The 23,318-nt window shown below is 43.3% G+C and overlaps 1 protein-coding gene across 4 annotated transcripts in view; it reads left to right on the top strand.

Moving 5' to 3' along the window:
- Window positions 1-2,286: 2,286 nt before the first annotated feature.
- The window catches only part of RAVER2 (ribonucleoprotein, PTB binding 2), a 98,306-nt gene continuing 77,274 nt past the window's right edge, over window positions 2,287-23,318 (top strand). For 2 of the 4 annotated variants that reach the window (XM_059689290.1, XM_059689291.1), the window contains exon 1: window positions 7,515-7,871. In XM_059689290.1, the coding sequence (XP_059545273.1) occupies window positions 7,638-7,871 (234 nt within the window). In that variant the 5' untranslated portion in view covers window positions 7,515-7,637. Of the gene's footprint in view, window positions 2,432-7,513; window positions 7,872-23,318 lie in introns of those variants that run through there. The other 2 variants (XM_059689293.1, XM_059689292.1) reach the window with 2 other exon arrangements.

The following is a 23,318-nucleotide window of genomic DNA, read 5'->3' as shown; positions in this document are numbered from 1 at the left end:
TACTTTAAAAACATTTTCAACAAAATGATTTTTAAATGCCATTTGCTCAAATGGCAAGTCCCTCCATTCCACATAAAAACTTTATCATTTAAAAATGTTTACTTCCCTGCTATATAGCTTGGTTATACTTTATTATCTTTCAAATATTCATGCTGCCTGCTCCATGGCTTTTTCTATAATTTTATAGCTACCACTTTTAAAAATTACATTTTTGATAGAAAGGGTACTACTTTCGTAGACTTCTGTAATTCAGGAAGCAGGGCTAATCTAACAAGTAAAACTCTTTTTGTATTATACAATCCAAGGTTCAAGGGAAATGTTTGTAGTTTACATATTTACAACTTTCAGACTATCTTTCACAGCTTTAGAAATAAAAATACATCTGAATTATTCAGAGCTTATAAATATTTTAAAGATACATTTAGACTACAACAAAGGAAAGTCTATAAATGATGCTTTGCAGCTAAATGGAAACTAAGAAAAGTCATATGTATTCAGTAACATCATTAGTTGTAGGTGCTCATGGGCACTGTGTCTTACGGCAAAAAGTTAGAGATGAGGCTATTCTTGCAGTTAAATTTTAAGCAGCAGAAGCATTCATCCCTTTGTTATCATCTGATTCATTTTATTCATCATATTACCACTCTGATATACTAATATTAAGTAATAATATTTGTAATGCTACCTCTGTTATTGCTACACAATACTTCACATTCAGTGGCTGCTCTAAATCTAAATGCAGGAGAGAAAGAGAGAGAAAGAGAGAGAGAGAGAGAGAGAGAGAGAGAGAGAGAGAATATGAATTTGGGGACAGACCTGGGCTTGAGTTCTAAATTTGCTTCATGCTAGCTGCATGATTTCATTCTGTCAATTGTCTAATGTATAACCCGGGGATAATAATACCCTTCCCAGTTGATGGTTGTGAGAATTATATGTATATATAAATATATGAATTACCTATGTGGACTACAAATTTTAATTTCCTGTTAAAATCTATCAGAGGATAGATCTTTCTGCTTCACAGAGAACATGAGAGGGCCTACAGTTTATCTCTCCAATTCATTTTAAAGAACTCTCTGTCCCTACCACTTTCTTTAAGTTGCTCTTATTCAAAGCCCCGGGCTTCCTCGCTGCCAAATCCAAGCCCCCCTTTCCGCCCTCATTCTGTCTGTCCTCTTTGCTGTGTTGACAACTTGACCATTCTCCTTCTTGAAACATTTTCCTTCCGTGCATCTTGGAAGTTACTCTTTCTAGTTCATTTCCAATCTTATTTTTTCTTTCTGATTTCGGTTTCTTTTATAGCCAGTGTGTCATGGAATGCAAGGTCAGTAGCAGGAAGCCGTGAGTGGTGAGTTGGTTCAGCTTTTGATCCAAAAAGGAAGTAAAAAAACAACCAAAGTCAATACTGTGAAGACACCAAAACCAAGAATCGGATGTGCCAGAACTGATAATAGAGCGGGCACCATGGCCTTGGAGCTGGAGCCGCTGCTAAGGTCATGGAAAATAAGAATATATAGGGAACAATTCCCAATGGAATCCAACGACGTCTGCCAGGCACACCTTTCATCTGGACCTGGCATGGGCTGCGCACGGAAGTAGTAGAAGCAGAGCCTTAACAGGACTGCCAAGGACTGTACCTCCCATGTTTTTTCCTTGCTGGCCTTTAAATGCTCTCTACGGTCCTATTTCTTGGACTTCTCGTTCAGTCTACACACTCAGTCCGAATGATCTCATCCAGTCTCATTCTTTAACTACCTGGTTCTCTAACAAGTTTTAGACTGTCTACTGGGTGTTGTTGTCTAGATGTCCCACTTTGAAGCTCAGCTGCTGAAATTGTCCCCTACTTAAGCTGCTGCGTTACCTCCCACCTCTCATCTTAGAAACCACGCTACCATTCTTCTCTTCTTTCTCTGTGTTGCCATCCACTAAGTCACCAAGGCTTTGAAAAATAATTAATACATGTTTATTATTATTAGTGTTAGTATTATTATGACGGCCTTTTTATCCAGCCCTTGAGCTAAGGGCTCTACAAAAGCCCTTTATACACATTACCTCATCTAATCCTCATAAGAGCCGTTAATGACAGCCTGTGGGTGCTGTTATTATCTCTGTTTTAGAGATGAAGCGTCTGAGGCTCAGCGTATTTGAATAATTCTCTCACGGGCTTTACCTAGCTTGCTTCAGTTACACAGAATTGAATCGAGGTATTTTAACTCCTGCGCTCTCCATCGCTGTATTCTGCTTCCACTTTGCTCTACTGTTTTCTCTCAGAAAAATCTCACAACTCCAGCCCCTCCTCCAGCTGCAGTTACACAAGTTCACATTCCTGGGCTCCAAAATCAGATGGATTTGCTCTGGAATCCAGAGGCCCCTGCCTGCTATGTGGCTGGACAAGTTACCCTCTCTACCTTGATTCTTCCTTGGTAAACAGGTAAGTACTAGTTACATCACAGGTTGATTATAGGACTTAAAATTAAATAATATAAACAACAACAACAAAAAGAAAGAATAAAAGCTTAGACAACCTATGTAAAGCCCTGTACACTTAATACCATAGGTTGCTTAGGTAACCTGTGTAAAGCTTGATGCACTTCTTACTATTCTACTCCAGTACAAGCCCTCAAATGCTTTTACTTTGTTTCAAAAGAATTCCCAATTAGTCTCCCTGACATCAGACCTGCTAAATTCATTTTCTCCATTATTGTGAGAATTATTTTTAAAAATCTAAATCTGATTATGTCATTTCCCTGCCTAAGAGCCTCTAATATTTCTTTTCTCTAAGGAATTGCCTTTTATGCCACACTAACGTATTGACTTAAAATAGAATCAACTTCTTACACGGAGTAACATCTGCTACCTTTCTCGTTTACTTCCTGCTACTCTCCTCAAAGTAGCACAGCTTTAATTAATACCATGCTTATTATTTCATGGGCCAGCCTCTTTGATGAGGCCTTCGGGTTCCTATCTGTTTCCTCTTTAAGTACATGTTCCTCATCATCTTAGAAAATTCCTTGTCCTTCAAGACCAACCTCCTCATGATACCTTCCCAAAGTCAAAATCAAATACCCCTCTGTGCTATTAAGAGAACTTTATTCATAGTATCTATCATGTCAAATTTGAAATTACTGAGTTGCAATTACTTTCTCCAGGGAAAGGATCATTTCTGAAAAGAAATCAATCAAATTTGGTGTGTTATCCAGTACCTGGTATATTGTAGGCACTCAATACATATCATTGAATGAATAAATGATAACTAAAAGTATCATTCTTACAATTTACAAGGTCTTTTCACATTCTTAACTTATTTTCATTACATTTTCATAATATGTAAGCATAGGATTGGATACAAGAGGCTGTATTCTTATTATTATTACTATTATAAACTAAAACTTATTAAATTCTCCAACATTTTACCAAATTGCAGAGCTTTAAAATACACAAAATAACCAATATTTTAAAAAAATAAAGGCAAGAGTGAACACATGGCTCATGTTTTAAGAACAAGGTAATTATACAGATCATGATAATTACCTGTGGTTATCAGTAAATACATTGCAGCTTGATAATTGTATGCTAGATTCAGATTAGAATGCTTCTTTAATTTGCCACACAAGCTGCTATTTAGAGAGTCAGGCTAAAACCTGGAATTGAAGGAACTCTTAGGAATTATGGTAGCATTTCCAAGTCATTGCAATTTCCACCCATTTCTTTCATGTGGCAATAATAATCAATTCAGTTAAATAATTTAAAATCAATAGGTTCTTTCATTTTCCTGAATTCCTTGAAAACAGTTGAGCCAAATTAATAAAGATAGTTGATTTGAGCCGAAACCGGTTTGGCTCAGTGGATAGAGCGTCGGCCTACGGACTGAAGGGTCCCGGGTTCGATTCTGGTTGAGGGCGTGTTCCTGGGTTGCTGGCACATCCCCAGTGGGGGATGAGCAGGAGGCGGCTGGTCGATGTTTCTCTCTCATTAATGTTTCTAACTCTCTCTATCTCTCTCCCTTCCTCTCTGTAAAAAATCAATAAAATATATATATATTTTTAAAAAAAGATAGTTGATTTGAAATCTAGAGGAGTGTTTATCAAAACATAATGACTTATGAGTGGCACATGAAATCAATTTAGTGTCACTCCAGCAATTTAAAAAAACGAATAGAATAGAATTAAAAAATACTAGAGCAGTGGTTCTCAACCTTCTGGCCCTTTAAATACAGTTCCTCATGTTGTGACCCAACCATAAAATTATTTTTGTTGCTACTTCATAACTGTAATGTTGCTACTGTTATGAATCATAATGTAAATATCTGATATGCAGGATGGTCTTAGGCGACCCCTGAGAAAGGGTCCCACAGGTTGAGAACCACTGTACTAGATAGAGTGTGCTGTATCAGGTAAGAGTATGTTGTTTTGTGAAATCTTTTGTTTCAACTGTATGTGTGTGTGTTTACCGGGTTGTGATGTAAAAACTATTTCCCACTGTGCTACATATTTCCCACTGGATTGGGTCAAAAGTTTGAAAGCTACCACCCTACAGGACACAGAGCAAGTGGGATCAAGTGTAAGTAGCCACTTAATAAAAATTGGTTTAATAACTTGATAACATTGTAATCATGTCCCACTTGGAGCCCAAACCCCAATTACATAATCATAATCCCCAAAGCATAATAAACGCCTGATTCATTCACTAGACTTGGCTTTAAATAACATTTAATTATTTCCAAAAGTCAAACCTGTCTCTAAGAGATGAACATTCACTACCACAGAAACTTTGCAGAAGAATGGGCCGTAGTCTGAAGTCAATAACAAAAAAGTAGTTTGAAAATTATTCTTAGCAAAAGCAATCACTAAAATTGGACTCGGATCACTATTTTCCAGGGATGCTCCTGGCATTTCTGTTCACATACTTATCACCTTGGCTTATAATCTATACTTATAATAGGGTAATATGCAAATTGGTTGGGACGCCATCACATAACGACTGATCAGCAGGAGGGCGGGGCAGTGAGCTACAAGTGGTGGAGGGCTACAGGAAGGCGGGGCAGTGAGCTACTCATGCACGGATTCTTGCGCAGGGCCACTAGTTATTATATACTTTTCTCTCAGTGAAACTGAGCCCTTATCATACAGAAACCTTATTTTATTATTTCTGTATAATTTGTGCCTTTGCATATATTGTCTAGCACATAGAGACATTTAATAAATGTTTGTCAAGAAGACAGTACTCATTTGGATAAATACATGTTCTGAGACTTAATGAGTGACTCCAGGTCAGAGCATATGCTACGGCTATTCATGTTTCCTGTCCACTTAAAGAATATACTTCTCAAAGTCTCTCAGCCTACAAAACAGAATTATATTGGAATTTAAAATCCATAACTTTTTAAATCAAAGCATTGCAATTTAAAACAAAATGAGGTGTTATTTTGACACTAAATTATCATGGATGCAAGCAGGAAAATGAACACTGTCAAACAATGTTTGTGATTGGGAAAACCGAAGAAGATAGTTTGAAAATACATATCAAAAATCTTTAAATATACTTATTCTTTTATGAAGAAATTTTGCTTTTAGTTCCTTATTCTATGGAAAAATTAAGACTGCAAAACTGGACACAAGGATATTAATCTCAGTGCTGTTTTACAATAGGTAAGAATATATAATACTGGAAGATTAATGATGGAAATTATGGTGATTCTCACAATAGAAAGTATGCAGCCATGAAAAATAACAATGTTCAATTAAATTGGCATAGAAAAGGGCTTAGAAAATATACTTCAAAAAGCAGGTAATGATGCTGTAAACTGCAGAATACAATATAAATTTTTTTGTGAGGTGAAATTCACATAACATAACCATTAAAGTGAACGGTCCAGTGGCTATTTAGTACATTATTGGTCACTTTATCGGCCAACTGTCCCCTCTGTCTAGTTCCAAAACATTTTCATTAGGCAAAGGAAACCTGTTGTACATGTTAAAGCAGTTGCTTCCCATCCCCTCCTTTCCCATCTGTGTTCTGTCCCTATGATTTACTTATTCAGGAAATTTCATATAAATGGAATCATACAATATGTGACCTTTTGTGTCTGGCTTCTTTCACTTTCCATGATGCTTTGAAGGTTCATCTGCCTAGTAGCAATACCTTATTTTTTATGGCTGAATAATATTCCATTGTATGTATATGTAACAATTTATCTGTTCATTGGTCAATGGACATTTGGGTTGTTTCCACTCTTTGGCTATTGGGAATGGTGTTGCTGTGTACATAGGTGTACTGCAGAATCATTTTAATGATACAAGTATCTACTGGCAGAGAATAAATTCAGGGATATCAGCAGTCATTTTTTGGGGGGTTACAGACAAATCTTTTTATATTATTAAGAGCTTTGGGCTTTAGAATTAAACAGACCAGACTCAATTTCTTCACATGTAAAATGAAAAAAAAAATAGAATGTTAAATAAAACTGGATTATTGTGAAGGGTAGATATAATATATCTAAAGTACTTAGAGATACGTGGGGGCACAGTGTGAGTACTGAATATATAGTATTTTTCAAATACTTTATTTATTCTTGCTACATTTATTTAAAAGTTTTCCTAACAGAACAATAATGGTGTGAAGCAAGTTTTTTGTTTGTTTTGCACGTGTATTTATTTGCATGCTACACACTTAAGGTGCATGTTCCGCTTTGCTGATAGTTGGGCTGGCGCCAGGGGAAGGCTGTCCCATTGTTTGCCCCATAACACCGTATAGCTCTACAGGGCAACTCTCCCTCGCGAGTTTGAACTAAAATGATACTCCACTCGCATATTCCCCAGCCCTCTGGCAAAGCTCTTCTCCCACTTCAGTCTTTGTTTCAGCATTGCTTCCTAACGTGCATATGCAACCATCCAGGTTGTACCTCCAGGAGCTGTACCACAGGGGCGGGCACTGGCTTTCTCGTGCACAGCTAGGAAAATGCTTTGCGACGAGGTGTTTCCACCATATAGAACTTCCTCCGGAACCCCTCCTTGTACTTGCTAGGAACTCTCAAATGTTATTTTTCATTGTGAACTAAACGAAGACTTTTTCTCCAACTCTGCGCAGCAGAGGGTTCCGGTCCGGAGGCCGCAGGGCGCCTCCCCGGGTTGGGGGAGAATTCGCTCTGCAGCCCCGGGCAGTCCCGGCGCGGGCGCTCCGCGGGGAGCCCGGGGCCAGCGCGGTCCCGTGGGGAGGCCGCGCGGGGCCAGCGCCTGGAATCCCCGTTCCCCGGGAGCTGCCGGCGTGGGGGCGCAGCCCGGACCCCCAACCTGGCAGTTCACGGAGCCCTGCAGGGAAGGGGGGCTCGCAGCCCGCCGGAGCCCGCACAGGTGTCCCGGGGGCGGGTGGGCGGCGAGAGGGGCGGGCGCGCCGGTGCGGGGGCCGGGGCCGGGGCCGAGGGGGCGGTTCCGCGAGGTGCTCCTCGGCTCCTCCTCGCGCTCAGGTTTCCCTCCCCGCCCGCCGGCTGCTGGCCGCGGCCCCGCCTCCCCGCCCCCTCCCCGCCGCGGCCCACTCCGCGGCCTCTGCCCGCCTCGCCCCCGCGCGGGCCTCCCCCCGCTTTCTCTCTGCGCTTCGCCTCCAGCCTCCCGAGGAGCCCGCCGCCGCGGGGCGCCGGGAAGATGGCGACGGCGGGAGGCGGCGGTGGCGCGGGGGGCGCGGGCCTGGGCGGCGCGGCGGGGTCGGGGCCGTGCGGGCCGGGCCCCGCCGCCGGGACGTGCGAGGACGCCCGCGGCCCCGCGCCCCCCGCGCTGCACCCGGAGGAGGTGGCCGCGCGGCTGCAGCGGATGCGCCGGGAGCTGAGTAACCGCAGGAAAATCCTGGTGAAAAACCTGCCCCAGGACAGCAACTGCCAGGTACGGGGACGGACGGGGAGGCGACGTGCCCGGGGGCCGCGGGACAGGGGTCCAGGCTGGTGCCCGGCGCCTGGGAGAGGTCGGGGGAGCAGGGGGTCGGTGTAGAGTTACGAGAACGGTCCGTCGAGTTCGCACCCCCTCCCCCGGGTTTCTGAGCCTGTGGTCACCCTGCGAGGGTGGCAGATTTGGAAACTGAGGCTCCGAGAGGCGATGCGGCTTTGTCCAAGGTCACGGGAATCGGGGGCGTCTGCCTGCAAGTCAGGTTGGCTTTCTCCTTCCCCTGTGGCCCCTTGGGTGTGTCTGGGGGGAAGGGGGAGGGGGAGGGGGACGAGTGGCTGAAGGAGAGTGGAGGGAAGCTGTGGAGCTCAGTTAGGGGGTGCCAAGGCTCCCGGGGCACCTTGAAAGGGGCGGAGGTCCCGCCTGGGGTCCTCGGGACTTGGGTGTCCCATGGGGGGAGGGCGCGCGAGAGAGCGGGGAGGGAGCTTTCTTGTTGCAGAAGCACTTGACCAAGTTTGCATTAGACCAACTATGTCCCTTCAGTTGAAGGCCAAGGAATGGAGAGGTTATCACTCAGTCTTGGGGACCTTGCGCATCAGTCTTCTGCATGCCAAGTACTGGAGGATTTATCCCTCAGTGACTCGGAGGACGTCTAAAGACAGGCTACTTTCTGTCTTTGATCCAGATTAACTGTTGCTTTAAGGTTCGAAGCTCTGCGTTTATTTAACTACCCCCATTCTTGCTGGCCAAGGTTATACTCATTGTAGGAAAGCAAGAAAATACAGAGAAGCGAAAAGTGGGGAAATTGAAATCACTCATATTTCTGATACTTACGTATACCTATGTATTTTTTTTTTCCGAGAGAGAGAGAGAGAGAGAGAGAGAGAGAGAGATCATATCTTTGATTCTTTAGGGTTTCTTAGTTGTCTATTTCACGTATTACTTGAATTTATATATTTTGTGTGGATGGGGAGAGTGGGCTGTCCTGGTAGTTGCATATTTCGTGTAGTTCCACCTGTACCTGGACTCATGGAATTGCAAGTGAGCTGGCTGTTGATAATTGCAGGGCAGTTCTTTCACGATCCATGAAATAATGAGATTAGTGCCTCATCACTATGTGATTAGACTTTCCACAGCCACTCATAATAAATGTGAGTATATAACCTTATAACCCATATGCATGAGGGGTCATTTTGTTTCAACAAGCAAGGTAAAAAAAAAAAAAAGTCTGTCAGCCTTGTATCTCATCCCTTCCGAATATTCTCTCATTGTCCATTTACTATCAGACAGGTAATGTTTTGTTAAGCGACCTTAAGGGCACCTGTAATGGACTGACTTCATAGAGGCACCCTTCCCCTCCTCATGCAAATAGAGAAGAGCAAGGGAGCTCAGAAAGAGGGAGGCATGGATGAGGCAGATGGCATTTTTAAAAAAGCAAATCGAAGAACTAGCAGCTGTGTGTGTAGATAAACTAGGAGAGATGGCGAAGTATCTTGATTTCCTTTGTAGAATGTCATCTCTTTTTATCACATGTCCTTGCATTCTGAAAATATTTAGACCCCAAATTTTAGACAGTCCTATCTAATCTTGCTTTGTTGTTGGTATCTTTCTCATTTCTCTTTGCAAGAGACATGAAAAAATAGATCAAAGGGTCTAATAAAAGGAACAATTTTAATTACCTGGTGTCTGTGATGGAGAGAAGTTTTATAAGAATTACACTGATTTGTATTTTTGAGATATTCCTTCTCTGTTATGAACTTACGTTTAGCCTAAATCTTAGGATTTTCTCTAAGGTAGCAAAGCATAAACTATGGCATAAAATTGGTATAAGATCTCTGTGTCTAGATGAGACTTTTACTGCCAATCTTTTATTGATTCCGGAGAGAGGAAGGGACAAGGAAAGAGAGACAGAAACATCAATGATGAGAGAGAATCATTGATTGGCTGCCTCCTGCACGCCTCACACTGGGGATCGAGCCCGCAAACCAGACATGTGCCCTTAACCGGAATGGAACCCGGGACCCTTCAGTCCACAGGCTGATGCTGTATCTACTGAGCCAAACCAACTATGGCAGAATCTTACATTTTTATGTTAAGTTAAATTCTTATGCCATGTTTTTTGTTGTTGTTGTTTTTGAGAGCTGAAGTTTCATCTGAAAGAAAAAAAAAAAAAGTTGTTAGGTCATAGAGCAGGGGTTCTCAACCTTGGCTGCACATTAGAATTGCCTGGGAATCTTTTTAAAATCCTGATTTCTGGGCCTCATCCTGCGGAAATTCTGTTTCTTTGTTACTAATGTTGTGGCCCCACCCCATAACAAAGAAACAGAATTTCTGAAGGATGAGGCCCAGAAATCAGGATTTTAAAAAGATTCCCATGTGATTCTAATGTGCAGCCAAGGTTAAAAACCACTGTCTTAGAGGCTGATCTGGACTTGTCCTAGCATATTTTTCTGTAATTATTTTAATATTTCTGATATGTAGTTTTAAAATCTAAACAGAGCAGTGTTTGATTACAAACAATATTTTTGAGAAGTGTTTAATTTTCCATCATCTTTTGTACTTGCACCTTTCCTAGTTTTCTGATCAAAATCATATTACAGCTATCAATGATCTGTGTTACATAAATAAGTAAAATAGACCAAAGTATTCTAGTTTCTACTAGTAAAAGCAAAGAAAATAGTCTTTTCTTTAGATTCTTTAGATTGAGAATTGCTATTTTTTATTGGTCCAATAAAATTAATATTTATTTCATCTACTTTTTCTTAAGTTGTAATATTTTCATGAATATATTCTGCAAGGATTTTGGTATTTTATATTTTACCTTAACAATTCTAATGTCTCTTCTTTCTGACATGATAGGTTAGAAATCTAAGATTGTAGGCATTTTGTGACTTGGCTCTTGCCTATATTTTTAGTCTCATATTTTTAGTGGCTGCATTTTATTGTCAGCTTACTAATGAAGGTTTAACTATAATTTTATTTGGTGCCTTTTAGCCAGTATCACCTGGCTAAACTATATATTTACCTCTTATGAACTAATAATTTTTTAAAAAGCTATTACTTTTTGTTTAGTTATTAAGTAATCAGATATTTTAAATAATCAATTTCATGTTCTTCTCTAGAAGAATCTATGTTTATTCACTTATTTATTCTAGAATATCACGAAGGATCAAAGCCATTCCTAACTCGAGTTCTCATACTCAGTAGTAAAGCTACAGAAAAGCTATAATGGTAACTGATTAGTATAGGATAATTTAACTTTTTGAAAATATGGGTATTGCCTTTATTAAATGTAGTTTTTATAAACCTTACTCAATTTTGTTTAATTTTTGGTATGACAGATTTACAGTAGCATCTCACAACTTGACACTTCCTGTGATTGAAAGGCACATTGAAAGTAGTATTTTTAAGTGGGAGCTTTTAAAGATACATATATCAGAAACCTTACAGAAATACTAGCTCTAAAAAAAGAAAATGAACACCTTTATCTAATAAGTTCTTAAAAGCTGTCTCATAGATTAGGTGCAGTCAATTAGGCGCTATCTGGTCAGCTTCCTCTGCTCTCTGGAATCCTCCTCTGTGTTCTCCTAGTCTCAACTTTGGTTCATGTCCTTTTCCTCTCTTAAACTGACTATTACAGATGTTCTGTTTGTCAGCTACCCTCATTATGGTCTGTCTCTTGCGTTTTGGCCCATCCTGCTTACAGCTGCCAGAGAGCTTCTCCAAGCACACATCTGATGTCACACTCCTGCTTTAAAACACAAACAAAAAATCCTTTGACTTCACATTCTTGGCACCGCTTCTCAAACTTTTTCTCAAATTGTTCCATCAATTTGTCTCTTTTGCTTAAAGCGTAAGGAATAGTGAACCTGGATTAGCTTTCTGCAAGAATGAAATTGCTTTAAGATTCATATTCTGTTGGAAAAACAACACATACTTTTATGTTCTAGTAAAATGGGACTTAATAAGAAAAAACAAACAAACAAACAAACCAGTGACTTCAACTTGTTTAACTCCCCTCCAAATTTTTCCCCCATAAATTTGAGACTTCTGGAAGATGCACCATATTTATCCTATGGTTGTTTATACTCCTACTAGGGGCCCGGTGCATGAAATTCGTGCACTGAGTGTGTGTGTGGGGGAGTGTCCCTCAGCCCAGCCTGCCCCCTCTCACATACTGGGAGCCCTCAGGCGTTGACCCCCATCACCCTCCAATCGCAGGATCGGCCCCTTGTCCAGGCTTAACGCCTCTGACAGAGGTGTCAGGCCTGGGCAGGGGACCCTCATTTCCCCCCATCACTGGTTCTGCCCCCAGCCCAGGCCTGATGCCTCTGGCCCAGGCCTCAGGCCTGGGCAGGGGACCCCCAGGCCCCTCCGATTGCTGGCTCTGCCCCTTGCCCAGGCCTGATGCCTCGGCCAGAGGCGTAGACCCCCATCACCCTCCGATCGCCTGATCGGCCCCTTGCCCAGGCCTGATGCCTCCGCCAGAGGTGTCAGGCTTGGACAGGGGACCCCCATCTCCCCCCGATCACTGGCTCTGACCCCCGCCCAGGCCTGAGGGCTCTGGCCCAGGAATCATGCCTGGGCAGGGGACCCCCATCTCCCTCTGATCGCTTGCTCCACCCCCTGCCCAAGCCTGACGCCTCTGACTCAGGCTTCAGGCCTGGGAAAGGGGACCATCATATCCCCCCCAATCCCCGGCTCCGCCCCCCCCCAGCTCCCCGCAGTTGCAGGCTCCGCCCCTGCCCAGGCCTAATGCCTCTGGCCTGGGCGTCTGGCCCGGGCAGCGGGGACCCACAGCTGCAGCGGCTCTGCGATTGTGGGCTCTGCTTTAGACCCAGGCAAGGGACCCCTAGCTCCTGGGACTGCCAGCTTCGACCGTGCCCAGCTCCCATCGCTGGCTCCACCCCTACTTCCTGCTATCACTGGCCAGGGCGGCAAAGGCGCCGGATTCTCCGATCATGGCTGGGGGGCAGGGCAAAGGCGGCCCCAGGGCCGCCTTTGCCCTGCCCCCCAGCTCTTAGCTCCCCCCTGGGTTTCCAATCACTGTCAGTGGCAGGGGGCTTCTTCCTGCTTTCCCTTTCGCCTCCCTGCATTGTGCCTACATATGCAAATTAACCGCCATCTTGTTGGCAGTTAACTGCCAATCTTAGTTGGCAGTTAATTTGCATATAGCCCTGATTAGCCAATGAAAAGGGTAGCGCCGTACGCCAATTACCATTTTTCTCTTTTATTAGTGTAGATATTACCATGAAGTACTCAGAACTCATTTTGAAAGGCATGACATGATAGGATAGAAATCTAAGATTGCAGGCATTTTGTGACTTGGCTCTTGCCTATATTTTTAGTCTCATTTCTTATTAGTCCTGCATTGGATTCTACTGTAGTTTTATCAAGATGCCTAGACCCCCAAGTCCTTCAGACCACTGTGATTTGGATATTGTTGGTATTGTCTTTGAATGCTAATGTTTTGGAATGTAATTATAGTGATTAGCTTATTGTGAATAATGTTTATAATTATTATAATTACAATGAATAGCAATGTTGTGAATACCGATTCTTACTCAGAACAGCCATTGTATATGTGTTTGAGTTGTCTTTTGTAACTCTGAATTTAGAATTTGGGTTTTATTGCATTTCTCTAAATTGTTTATTTTTTATTGGTTAGCCTTCAAAAAATAGCATTGTTACTGGAGAAAACAGTGGTATTATGTCCTATATCACTTGAGTTGACTCACTTTTTTTCTTACATGCTGCATGTGTGTACATGTGTTTTGCCTTTATTGTGTTTATTTTAAAATCTAAAAGGGATTTTATTGTGCAATTAGAAAAAATGTGAAGTGCTTCGGGCTAACAGCCAAGATCAGTAATAGAAGAAGCATTCTATTGTCTCACTTGTGTATTATTAATTTTCATTTCAAAGTACTCAATTATGGTAATTAATTAAGAAGCTTGGTGATCAGTTCCAACACAATTTGAAAGCATAGTCTTATCAACCAAGCACCTTTTAGAATAACAAACCACCAAACGTAGGAAACTGGTTGTCTTTTTAAAAGCTATTTACTCCCATTTTTCTTTTCTATGGGTAAAAAAAACCAACAGAATTTTCTTACATGCTTTATGTTCTTTAAGGGGGGGAGGATGGGGAAGGGATTTAAAAATATGCTTGCTCGGTCAGTGTTGCTCAGTGGTTGAGCATCAACCCATGAACCAAGAGGCCCCCGGTTAGATCTCCGGTCAGAGCATATGCCCGAGTTGCAGGCCAGTCAATGTCTCTCTTATTAATGTTTCTTTCTTTCTCTCCCTCTCCCTCTCTAAAATCAATTAAAAATTTTTAATATATACTTATTTGTTTTGTCTAACATTGTGTTCAGTTATTATTGCCTCTCTTTAAAGGAGGGCTATTACCACTTTTTCTGACAATACTTGGATGTTTTCACACTTTGAAATTATTCTTTCATTGAGAATGCTATTTTGCTTACTTCCAAAAATTACTTTTCTTAGTGTAGTTTATACTACTGAAAAGTTATGGATTATATTTTCTTTTCTAATGTAGTTAATCAGAGCTGAATATGGGCTCTACTTCTTTTCCGTGTATTTTGTTATCCTCTTTCTGATGTGACAGGGACACTGAAAACTGCTAGCTGTACTTGCAGCTTTCTGGGACACCGCGGGCTCTGTAAGCTTTCAGTCTTGGCAGAAGTGCCTGCAGTGTTCCAGCGGGCTTATTCTGGGCTCTGAAAACATTCCAGAAGAGGAGCACTTTGTGGTTAGCATCTCCATGCTAGGTGTTAATGAGCAGTCCGAAGACATCTCAGGTGATTTATAGACCATTTCCTAATGCTTACTAATTATTTTTAGACTTGCTACACGTTTTCCCATGTAAAGAACAGGTAGGTGGCATTTAGTTGTGCCTGCTAGCATTTTAATATCTACTTAAGCTATGATGCTTCTGAAGTGTGTAAGATTACATAGTGCAATGACATCTAATCGGCTTTACACCCGAGTGGAGACTCTCCCAGCTTCAAGTCATTGATGGGCACACCTGCGTCTTATGGCAGAGGCTCAAGAAGGAGCTGTATTTAAGGGAATTGCTTTTTTAATAAGCAAGATTCAGAAGATCAGGAGAGCATTCAATGAGTTCAATTCTGATGGAAGGCTGCCCTGCAAAAGGGGTCCCTCTCACTCACCCCCTGCGTCTTGTCTCTCCATTCTGATCTTGCCTACCTTATAGCTGGTGGCCCTTGTGGGCTTCCAGGCTTATTTCTTTTCTGTGGGCAAAAGCTTTGTTGCTTAGCAGTACTTAGCCCAGCTGAAGCAGGCAAATGAAGAAATGTAAATAAAGAAAACAAAAGTATCTAAGTTTGAGGATTGTAAAATTGCTTACCAGGGACCCTGGCTCTGTTTGTATTTCGTTTGCCTTAAAGAGGCAGTTGCCTTACTCTGAGGGGCCAGGGTCCCTGAGAGAAGTACTAGATGAAAAGTGGGAAGATTAGACCATCTTGAACACTTGTCTGGACTATACACTGAGTGGCCAGATTATTGTGACCACCTGACGTTTGTAGGCAAATTAGCTATAATTTCACGCTGAAGTTGCTAGAGGGCCAGACCATTATAAATAGGGAAGCAAGTTGTTTACCACGACAGTAGAGGTGATTTTTTCCTGAAGATATGGGCAAACAACACGATTTAACAGCCTTTGAACGTGGGATACACACACACACACACACACACACACACACACACACACACACATACACACTGAGTGGCCAGATTATTATGACCACCCCATCAGTACCTTGTTGGGCCACCTTTTGCCTTCAATACTGTGGTGATTCTTCTTGGCATTTACTCCACGATATGTTGAAAGGTGATGCGAGGAATCTGACACCATGCCTGATGAATAGCACTGTCCAGTTCTGTGAGATTTGATGGTTGTGGAACCAGCTGCCTGATGGCTCTTTTAACTTCGTCCCACAAATGCTCAATTGGATTGAGATCTGGTGATTGTGGGAGCCACCTAAGCAAGGTAAAGTCTCCCTCATGTTATTGAAACCACTCCTGCACAATACGAGCACCATGGCATGGTGCATTGTCTTGTTGGAAGAAGCTATCTCCATTGGGATACACCATCAACATGATAGGATGAACCTGGTCAGCAATGATACTTAGGTATGTTGTGCTATTCAGACGTTGTTCCACATGAATTGAAGGGCCCATATCATGCCAGGAAAACATGCCTCCCATAACACTGCCCCCACCAGCTTGAAGGGTTGTACTCATGCATGTGGGGGTGCATGCTTTCATGCTGTTTCCGCCAAATTCTCACTCTGCCATCTGCATGATGCAACTGGAAACATGATTCATCGGACCACATGACTTTTTTCCAATGCTCGACTGTCCAATCCTTGTGTTCCTGTGCGAATTGGAGGCGTTTTATCTTGGTAACTGCAGACAGCAAAGGTGTTCGAACAGGCCTTCGACTTCCATATCCCATACGATGCAGTGTACGGCTAATTTGCCTACAAACATCAGGTGGTCATAATAATCCGGCCACTCTGTATATATATATCCCACGTTCAAAGGCTGTTAAATCGTGTTGTTTACCCATATCTTCAGGAAAAAATCACTGCTACTGTCGTGATAAACAACCTGTTTCCCTCTTTATAATGGTCTGGCCCTCTAGCAACTTCAGTGGCAAATTATAGCTAATTTGCCTAAAAACGTCAGGTGGTCATAATAATCTGGCCACTCAGTGTATATTCTGCCTCATGATTATCTGAAGTGAATCCTCCTTGGTGGCTGTGCTGAATGTCTTCCATTTGCTCCTCCAGATCTGTCTCTACCCTTCTCACCTGTTCTGTGTCCTGGGAGGCTAACTTGTACTGGGGATTGCACTAACAAGGCTTTTCTCATCCCGGGGTTTCTGGTTGCATTTGGCCAGAGCCACTGGTGGGAGATCAGACGGCGGAGGAGAGAGAGAGAGAGGAGAGTATTTATTCACCCAGCTCTCTCTCTACCAGGTGACTGTGACTTGGCTATTTCCACTTTCCAAGGGCACTCACGGTTTCTTTCCAGTGGTGCTTTCTGTGCAACTAAGCTCCCTGGCTTGTTGTAATCATTCCCCTTGCCCCCTAGGCCTAGGGGTTTGTAGGGGACTGCTGCTAGTAATAGGATTTCTTTAAGCCTTTGTAAATAGTCTCTTTAAAAAATTCTCTTCAATTACTTGGTTTTACTCCGTCTGTATCTTGCTGAGCCTGGGACTGTTGCCTATCCAGTCTCCGTTCTTCCTCGTGTTTTGCCTAACAGCACCCAGATTTTCCTTTGAGGACACACCCCTCCGTCGTTAGCAACTGAATGATTTGTGTGGGTTTGATTTCTCTCCCCATCTGTAGGGGTGACTTAAAGGAACAAACAAGATTTTTTTTCCTTCTGCCATTGGAATTGGTAAAAAGATGGGCAGTAGCTGGGAACTGAGCCAGGGAATACATGGTAGTCCCTTGGCCATGCTGGTATCACAGAGAAGCCAGGGCTTTGGCTGTTAGTGTAAGTGATTCTTTTCTTCCCACTGGGAATTAGTGCAGAGACACATTGCCCTGGTTGCAGCTGACAGTCTGAGGACAGAGTAGAACTCCAACGGAGGACTGACCTGGGGGTCGGGGGAGGAAAAGTAGGGAAGCTGAGGGGGAGCCTTGATCAAACTATATCTGAAGCTTGCCCTACCTCCAGATTTCTTAATTAGGCAAGACACTAAATTCCCTTTATTGGTTCATTTATTTCAAGTTGGGTCTTGTTTCTACCAACCAGTAGTATCCCAAATAATATATAATTTTAATTTAAAAATAAATAAGTGTTGGAAGTGATTAGAAGACATTTCATCTAATCCTTTTGCTTAATATATGAATCCAGTTTACAGAGTCCTTAACATGTGAATTCTAGCACATTTTAACACCTTTAGTTTCAAATAAATTACTGTTTTGTAAAGTATCCTACTCCATCTTCAGACATCTATCTTATAAATTTCTTATTTATTTTGCATATGTGAAACTTATTTCCCTGAGATTTTGATTTCTTGATTCACTTTCTCCCCTCCAGTAATATAGAGGATGTATGGTAGTTTCTTTTTTGACTTACAACTTCAGTTCCTTCAAACCACTAGTTTTTAGGACTTGAGTCTAAGTTTCCTCACCAACCTATTAACGGGGTGGGCAAAAGTAGGTTTATAGTTGTGAGTACATGAAATGCAGAGTTCATTTTTTATTAACTACTGTATTTTTTTTTCATACAAACAACTGTAAATCTACTTTACCCTCACCCTGAATTTTTCTCTGAACACACATCACTCACTATCACTTTGTTAGTGTATCTCCCAAGATGTGGCGCCCAAATTGATCACAGTTGTCTAGTTGAGATCTCCCAGTAGCCCCTCAGTGGAACAAACCTCTTTTCCTCTGGATAGCTATAATAAGAATAACAACCTTTGTTTATTGGGTGCCTACTGTTGCCAGGCACTGTATGTTGTATTTTGTGTATATTATATTTAATCTTCATTTCAAGGCTGTGAGATCAGAATTTTTTTATTTCCATTTTATTGATAGAGACACAGAAATGCAAGATTAATGCCAAGCTACTTGTCCAAGGTCATTCAGCTGATCAGTGGTAGAGCAGAGAAGACATGATGTCTGTTTGATTTCAGAGCTCATGTTCTTACCCTGCAATGCAATTCCCCTCCACGCAGTGTTGTGTTTCCAAGCACAGTGATCATACAATGTCACCCGTATTCAACCTAGAACCTGACACATCGTTCCAAGGGAAATTTAAAACCGAAGAGGATGCTCACCTTTTTGTCCTAAAATGCTGTGCTTCGTTAATCTTGTCTGACACATGGCAAGCTCTCAGGATTGGTTGGTAAAATGAACGAATTTTGCACTGGAAGACTTTGCTCTTTCTTGGCAGTGAAGGTGCTCCATTCACTTATAATTATTCAGTCAAATGTTTATGGCTTGTAAATGGACAGCTATAAACCCTCTCTCCAAAAAAAAAAAAGGCTAATATTCATAGGCATACAAAATTTCACATGTAATTCCAAGGGATTATGGACCTCTTGTAACTCCCCCCGGATCTCACTGGGATTGTAGATCAGGCTGAGAAGCGCACTCCAGGCCATCGTGGTCTTTGTTGTGTGTCTGGCACTTCCCTGTGTACTGACCGTGTGAGCAGATGCAGAGCTGCTGCTTGGGAAGAGCTTTATCAAAAACTGCTGTGGGCAGTTTTAGGCCTCGGTGGGATGGTCCTCCGCCTAGGCGAGAGTATAAATCAGGCTCCTTAATTTTCTTTCTTAAAAGGTCACCTTTGATGTAAAAGTTCCTTGTTCCCTGGTCACCAGTCCACGCGGCTGACGTTGGTACTGTGCCGGGAACAAGACAGATGCCCGAAAAAGTTTTTCCTAAGGGCTTTACAAGGGACCATGCCTACTATTTCCTCCCTAACGTTTATTAGAAGTCAGAGATTGATACGAAGAATGTTTCTTGTTACAACATGTCAAGACTATTATTCGTTGTGTTGTTCAGTGTTCTTCACAGTAAGTACCTGTTGCTAAGAAAAATAAGTTTCTCTCGCTTGCTAGATTTGTGAGTCCCTAATTCACTGAGTCCCTCAACTTGTTTTCTAGGCATTTGGTGCTTAATTTTGTGCTTATTTACTATCATTATCTTTAGATTTGTGAATTTATTTCCCTCTCCCCTTTGCTTGTACATTTTCTTTGTGTTTGAAGCTTTCTGTTAAATGTTTGTTACCACCCGAATGCCAAAATAGCATTTAGAATCTATTGAATTTGTTTTAACCTGTATTTGCCAGCATAGTTGTTGGCTATCTTCCTGCCGCCCCCTCCCACCCAGCTCCACTCCACCTCGCCCCAGCTACTCAGTTTTTCTATCTTTCCTTTCCCATTACAGCAGTGGTTCTCAGCCTTGGCTGCACATTAGAATCACCTGGAAACCATTTTAAAATCCTGATTTCTGGGCCTCATCCTCCGGAAATTCTGTTTCTTTGTTATGGGGTGGGGCCACAACATTAGTAACAAAGAAACAGAATTTCGGAGGATGAGGCCCAGAAATCAGGATTTTAAAAAGATTCCCAGGTGATTCTAATGTGCAGCCAAGGTTGAGAACCACTGCAGTACAGCGATTATCTGCTCTTAGTTCCCAGCTTGCCTTTACTTCCTGGACTTTGGATCTTTTATTACCTGCAAATTTCACTGTTTGTTTCTGATTCCATATTAGCCTCCAATTCTCTAACTCTATCCCTTATGGGTATTTTGCCACTTGATGTAGAGTTGAAGTAATGGCAGTAAACAAGAAGAACATGTGAATCTGGGAAGTTTTACATTTTGAAATACTCTAATAAGCTTACAGAAAAGTTCTTAAGTACAGCCATGCACCACTTACCGATGAGGATCCATTCTGAGAAATGGGTCACTAGGTGACTTGGTCATTGTGGAGCATCATGGAGTGCACTTACACAAACCTGGGTGGTGTAGCCTACTGCTCCTAGGCTACAAACCTGTATAGCGTGTTTCTGTACAAAACAACACAAGATTACATTAAGCACAATAGAAAATGATACAACTAAGAGCATGATAAACAAGATGTATGAGGCTCCTGCAGGTGTAACACGGCATACACTTTTACTGAAAACTTTTTTATAGGTAGAAAGAGTAGTCTCTAAAATAATGAAAAAAAGCATAGTGTGGCAATCTATCGTCTGTCTATCTATCTATCTATCTATCTATCTATCTATCTATATGCCTAAGCAACCATTACGACCTTTACAACTGAAAGACCGGAATGACTGCTCGACCAGTTGCTATGACGTGCACCGACCACTAGGGGCAGATGCTCAATGCAGGAGCTGCCCCCTGATGGTCAGTGCACTCCCACAGCTCCTCCCTCCAGCAGGCCCCTCCCCCCAATCGGCCCCAATTTGGGGGGTGGCAGCCGCCAATATCCCACAGCCCTTCCCCCCCGGCAGGCCTACCTCCTGCGGCCCCTCCCCCTGATAGCCCCAATGCAGGGCGGCCAGCCGACCAACCTCCTGCAGCCCCTTCCCCCTGTGGGCTGCCTGCCCCCCCACCCATAGGCCCCGATCACCAGCCAGGCCGAGGGACCCACCTGTGCACGAATTCATGCATCAGGCCTCTAGTAAATACATAAACCAGTAACAGTCATTTATTATCATCAAGTACTATGTACTGTACACAGTTATATGTGCAGTACTTTTATATGACTGGTGTTGCAGTGCATTTGTTTGCACCAGCCTCACCACCAACACAGAAGTAATGAATAGTACTGTGATGTTAGGGTAGGTACAGCGTCATTAGATGATAGGAATGTTTTAGCTCCATTATAATCTTACTAGAGGCCCGGTGCACAAAATTCATGCATGGGTAGGGTCCCTAGGTCTGGCCGGCAATCAGAGCTAATCCGGGCATTCCGGCTGCTGGCCGGGGCCTCCCTTTTTTCAGTGCTGCCCCCTGGTGGTCAGTGCACATCATAGCGAGCACTAGAACTCCCAGTCTCCTGGTCAAACTCCTGTGGGGACACTGCATATTAGCCTTTTATATATATACTAGAGGCCCGGCGCATGATTAAATCGTGCGCGTGTAGGGTCCCCTAGGCCTAGCCTGCCATCAGGGCCATGTCCACCGCCCCCGACACCTCGCATGCTCTGCGGACGCTACCACCCCTTACCCTCCACTGGATGCCAGGTTCTCACCTTCCCTGGGCCTGGTGTTCACCCACTTGGAGGATGCCTGTAGGCAGCAGCCCCATTGTGGAGCTGCTCTTGGCGCCCTCCCCTTTAGCCATGACCCATGGGCCACGGCATCAGGTATCGGGATGACAGGATGTCCTTCTGCTGCACCGGCCTCTGCTCCATCTGGGCTCGGGTAGTAACCACCGCCGCCACCACAGTCGCCATGTAAGAGTAAAGCCGGCAGGCCTGTGGCACACTCGAGTGCACACTCCCTTACACTCCCCCTTGCACCTCTCAAAGGTTAGCCCCGCCCTGTCGAATCCAGCCAGTCTGGGAGCCCTGCTGCCCCACCTCCAGCCAATCCACTCGCCCACCGGCCTCACCCCTGCAACTGCCTTCCCAACCACCCTGGAGGCTCTCAGTCTTTTGAGCTGAACCTTGCAACCTGGTGAAGGTGGGGAGGGCCACCTGACACACCAGGAAACTGAAGTCTGAGGCTGAGTGTGAGTGCAGCTCCGCTCTGTTCCCTCCCGTGGAGCCTGTCCTATCTCTCTGTGCCAAGTGCTCAGGTCCCGCCCCTTCCTGATGTCAAGGGCCTATTCTGCCTCCCCCCTGCCTCCCACCGCTTGCAGCCCACCACTGCCCGCAGCGCCCTGGCTACACTCCTGCCTCCTGTCTCCACTGCCTTGGCTCCGTTCCTGTCTCCGCTGCATCTACTTTGCTCCCTTCTGCAACTTGGCTTCCTTCTACGTTGTCTTCAGTCTTCGCTCCCAGCCGGTATATGCAAATTAACTGCCATCTTGGTTGGGTTAATTTGCATATAGTCGCTCTGATTGGCTGGTGGGTGTAGCAAAGGTACGGTCAGTTAGCATCTTTGTCTTTTATTAGTGTAGACTAGAGGCCCTGTGCACGAAATTCATGCACAGGAGTGGGGTCCCTCAGCCTGGCCTGCATCCTCGCCAATTCAGTACCACTTGGGGGATGTCCGACTGCCAGTTTAGGCCCAATCCCGCAACTGCTCTCCCCTGCCGGCCTGATCCCCCTAACTGCTCTCCCCTGCCAGCCTGATCCCCCTAACTGCTCTCCCCTGCCAGCCTGATTGCCCCTAACTGCCTCTGTCTTGGCCCCGCTACCGTGGCTTTGTCTGGAAGGACTTCCAGAGGGTTGTCTGGAAGACGTCTGGTCTAATTAGCATATTACCCTTTTATTAGTATAGATAGATGGGACCACCATTGTGTATGCAGTCCATCATTGACTGAAACGTAGTTATGTGGTGCAGAACTGTATAGAACTGCTATCACTGCTTGAGCTGACTAATATAGTGCCTAGTTTCTTTCAGAGGAAAATACTATTAAGAAGTCAAAATCTACATACTCAATGCCATTGAGATGTCACTGCTTTCAGGTCCTCTTAGTAGATAGTACTAGAAAATACATAATACACATCTTTCTTTCTTTCTTTCTTTCTTTCTTTCTTTCTTTCTTTCTTTCTTTCTTTCTTCCTTTCTTTCTCTCATCTCTCTATATCTATCATCTATCTAAGTATCTAAGTAATGAGTTCACATTGATACAGCAAGTTGCAATCTAACACTATAGAGTGCATTCTAGTCGTCTCCCATTCCATATTTGTTACTCCCTTTTCTGACAGAGAGTGACCTGGTATTTGTTATCTTTAGTATATCTACTTACTTGAACATTC

The sequence above is a fragment of the Myotis daubentonii genome, chromosome 3, assembly GCF_963259705.1.
Source record: "Myotis daubentonii chromosome 3, mMyoDau2.1, whole genome shotgun sequence".
Lineage (NCBI taxonomy): Eukaryota > Metazoa > Chordata > Mammalia > Chiroptera > Vespertilionidae > Myotis > Myotis daubentonii.
Note: the sequence above shows the minus strand (reverse complement) of the source record. Positions and strands in the feature narration are given on the sequence as shown.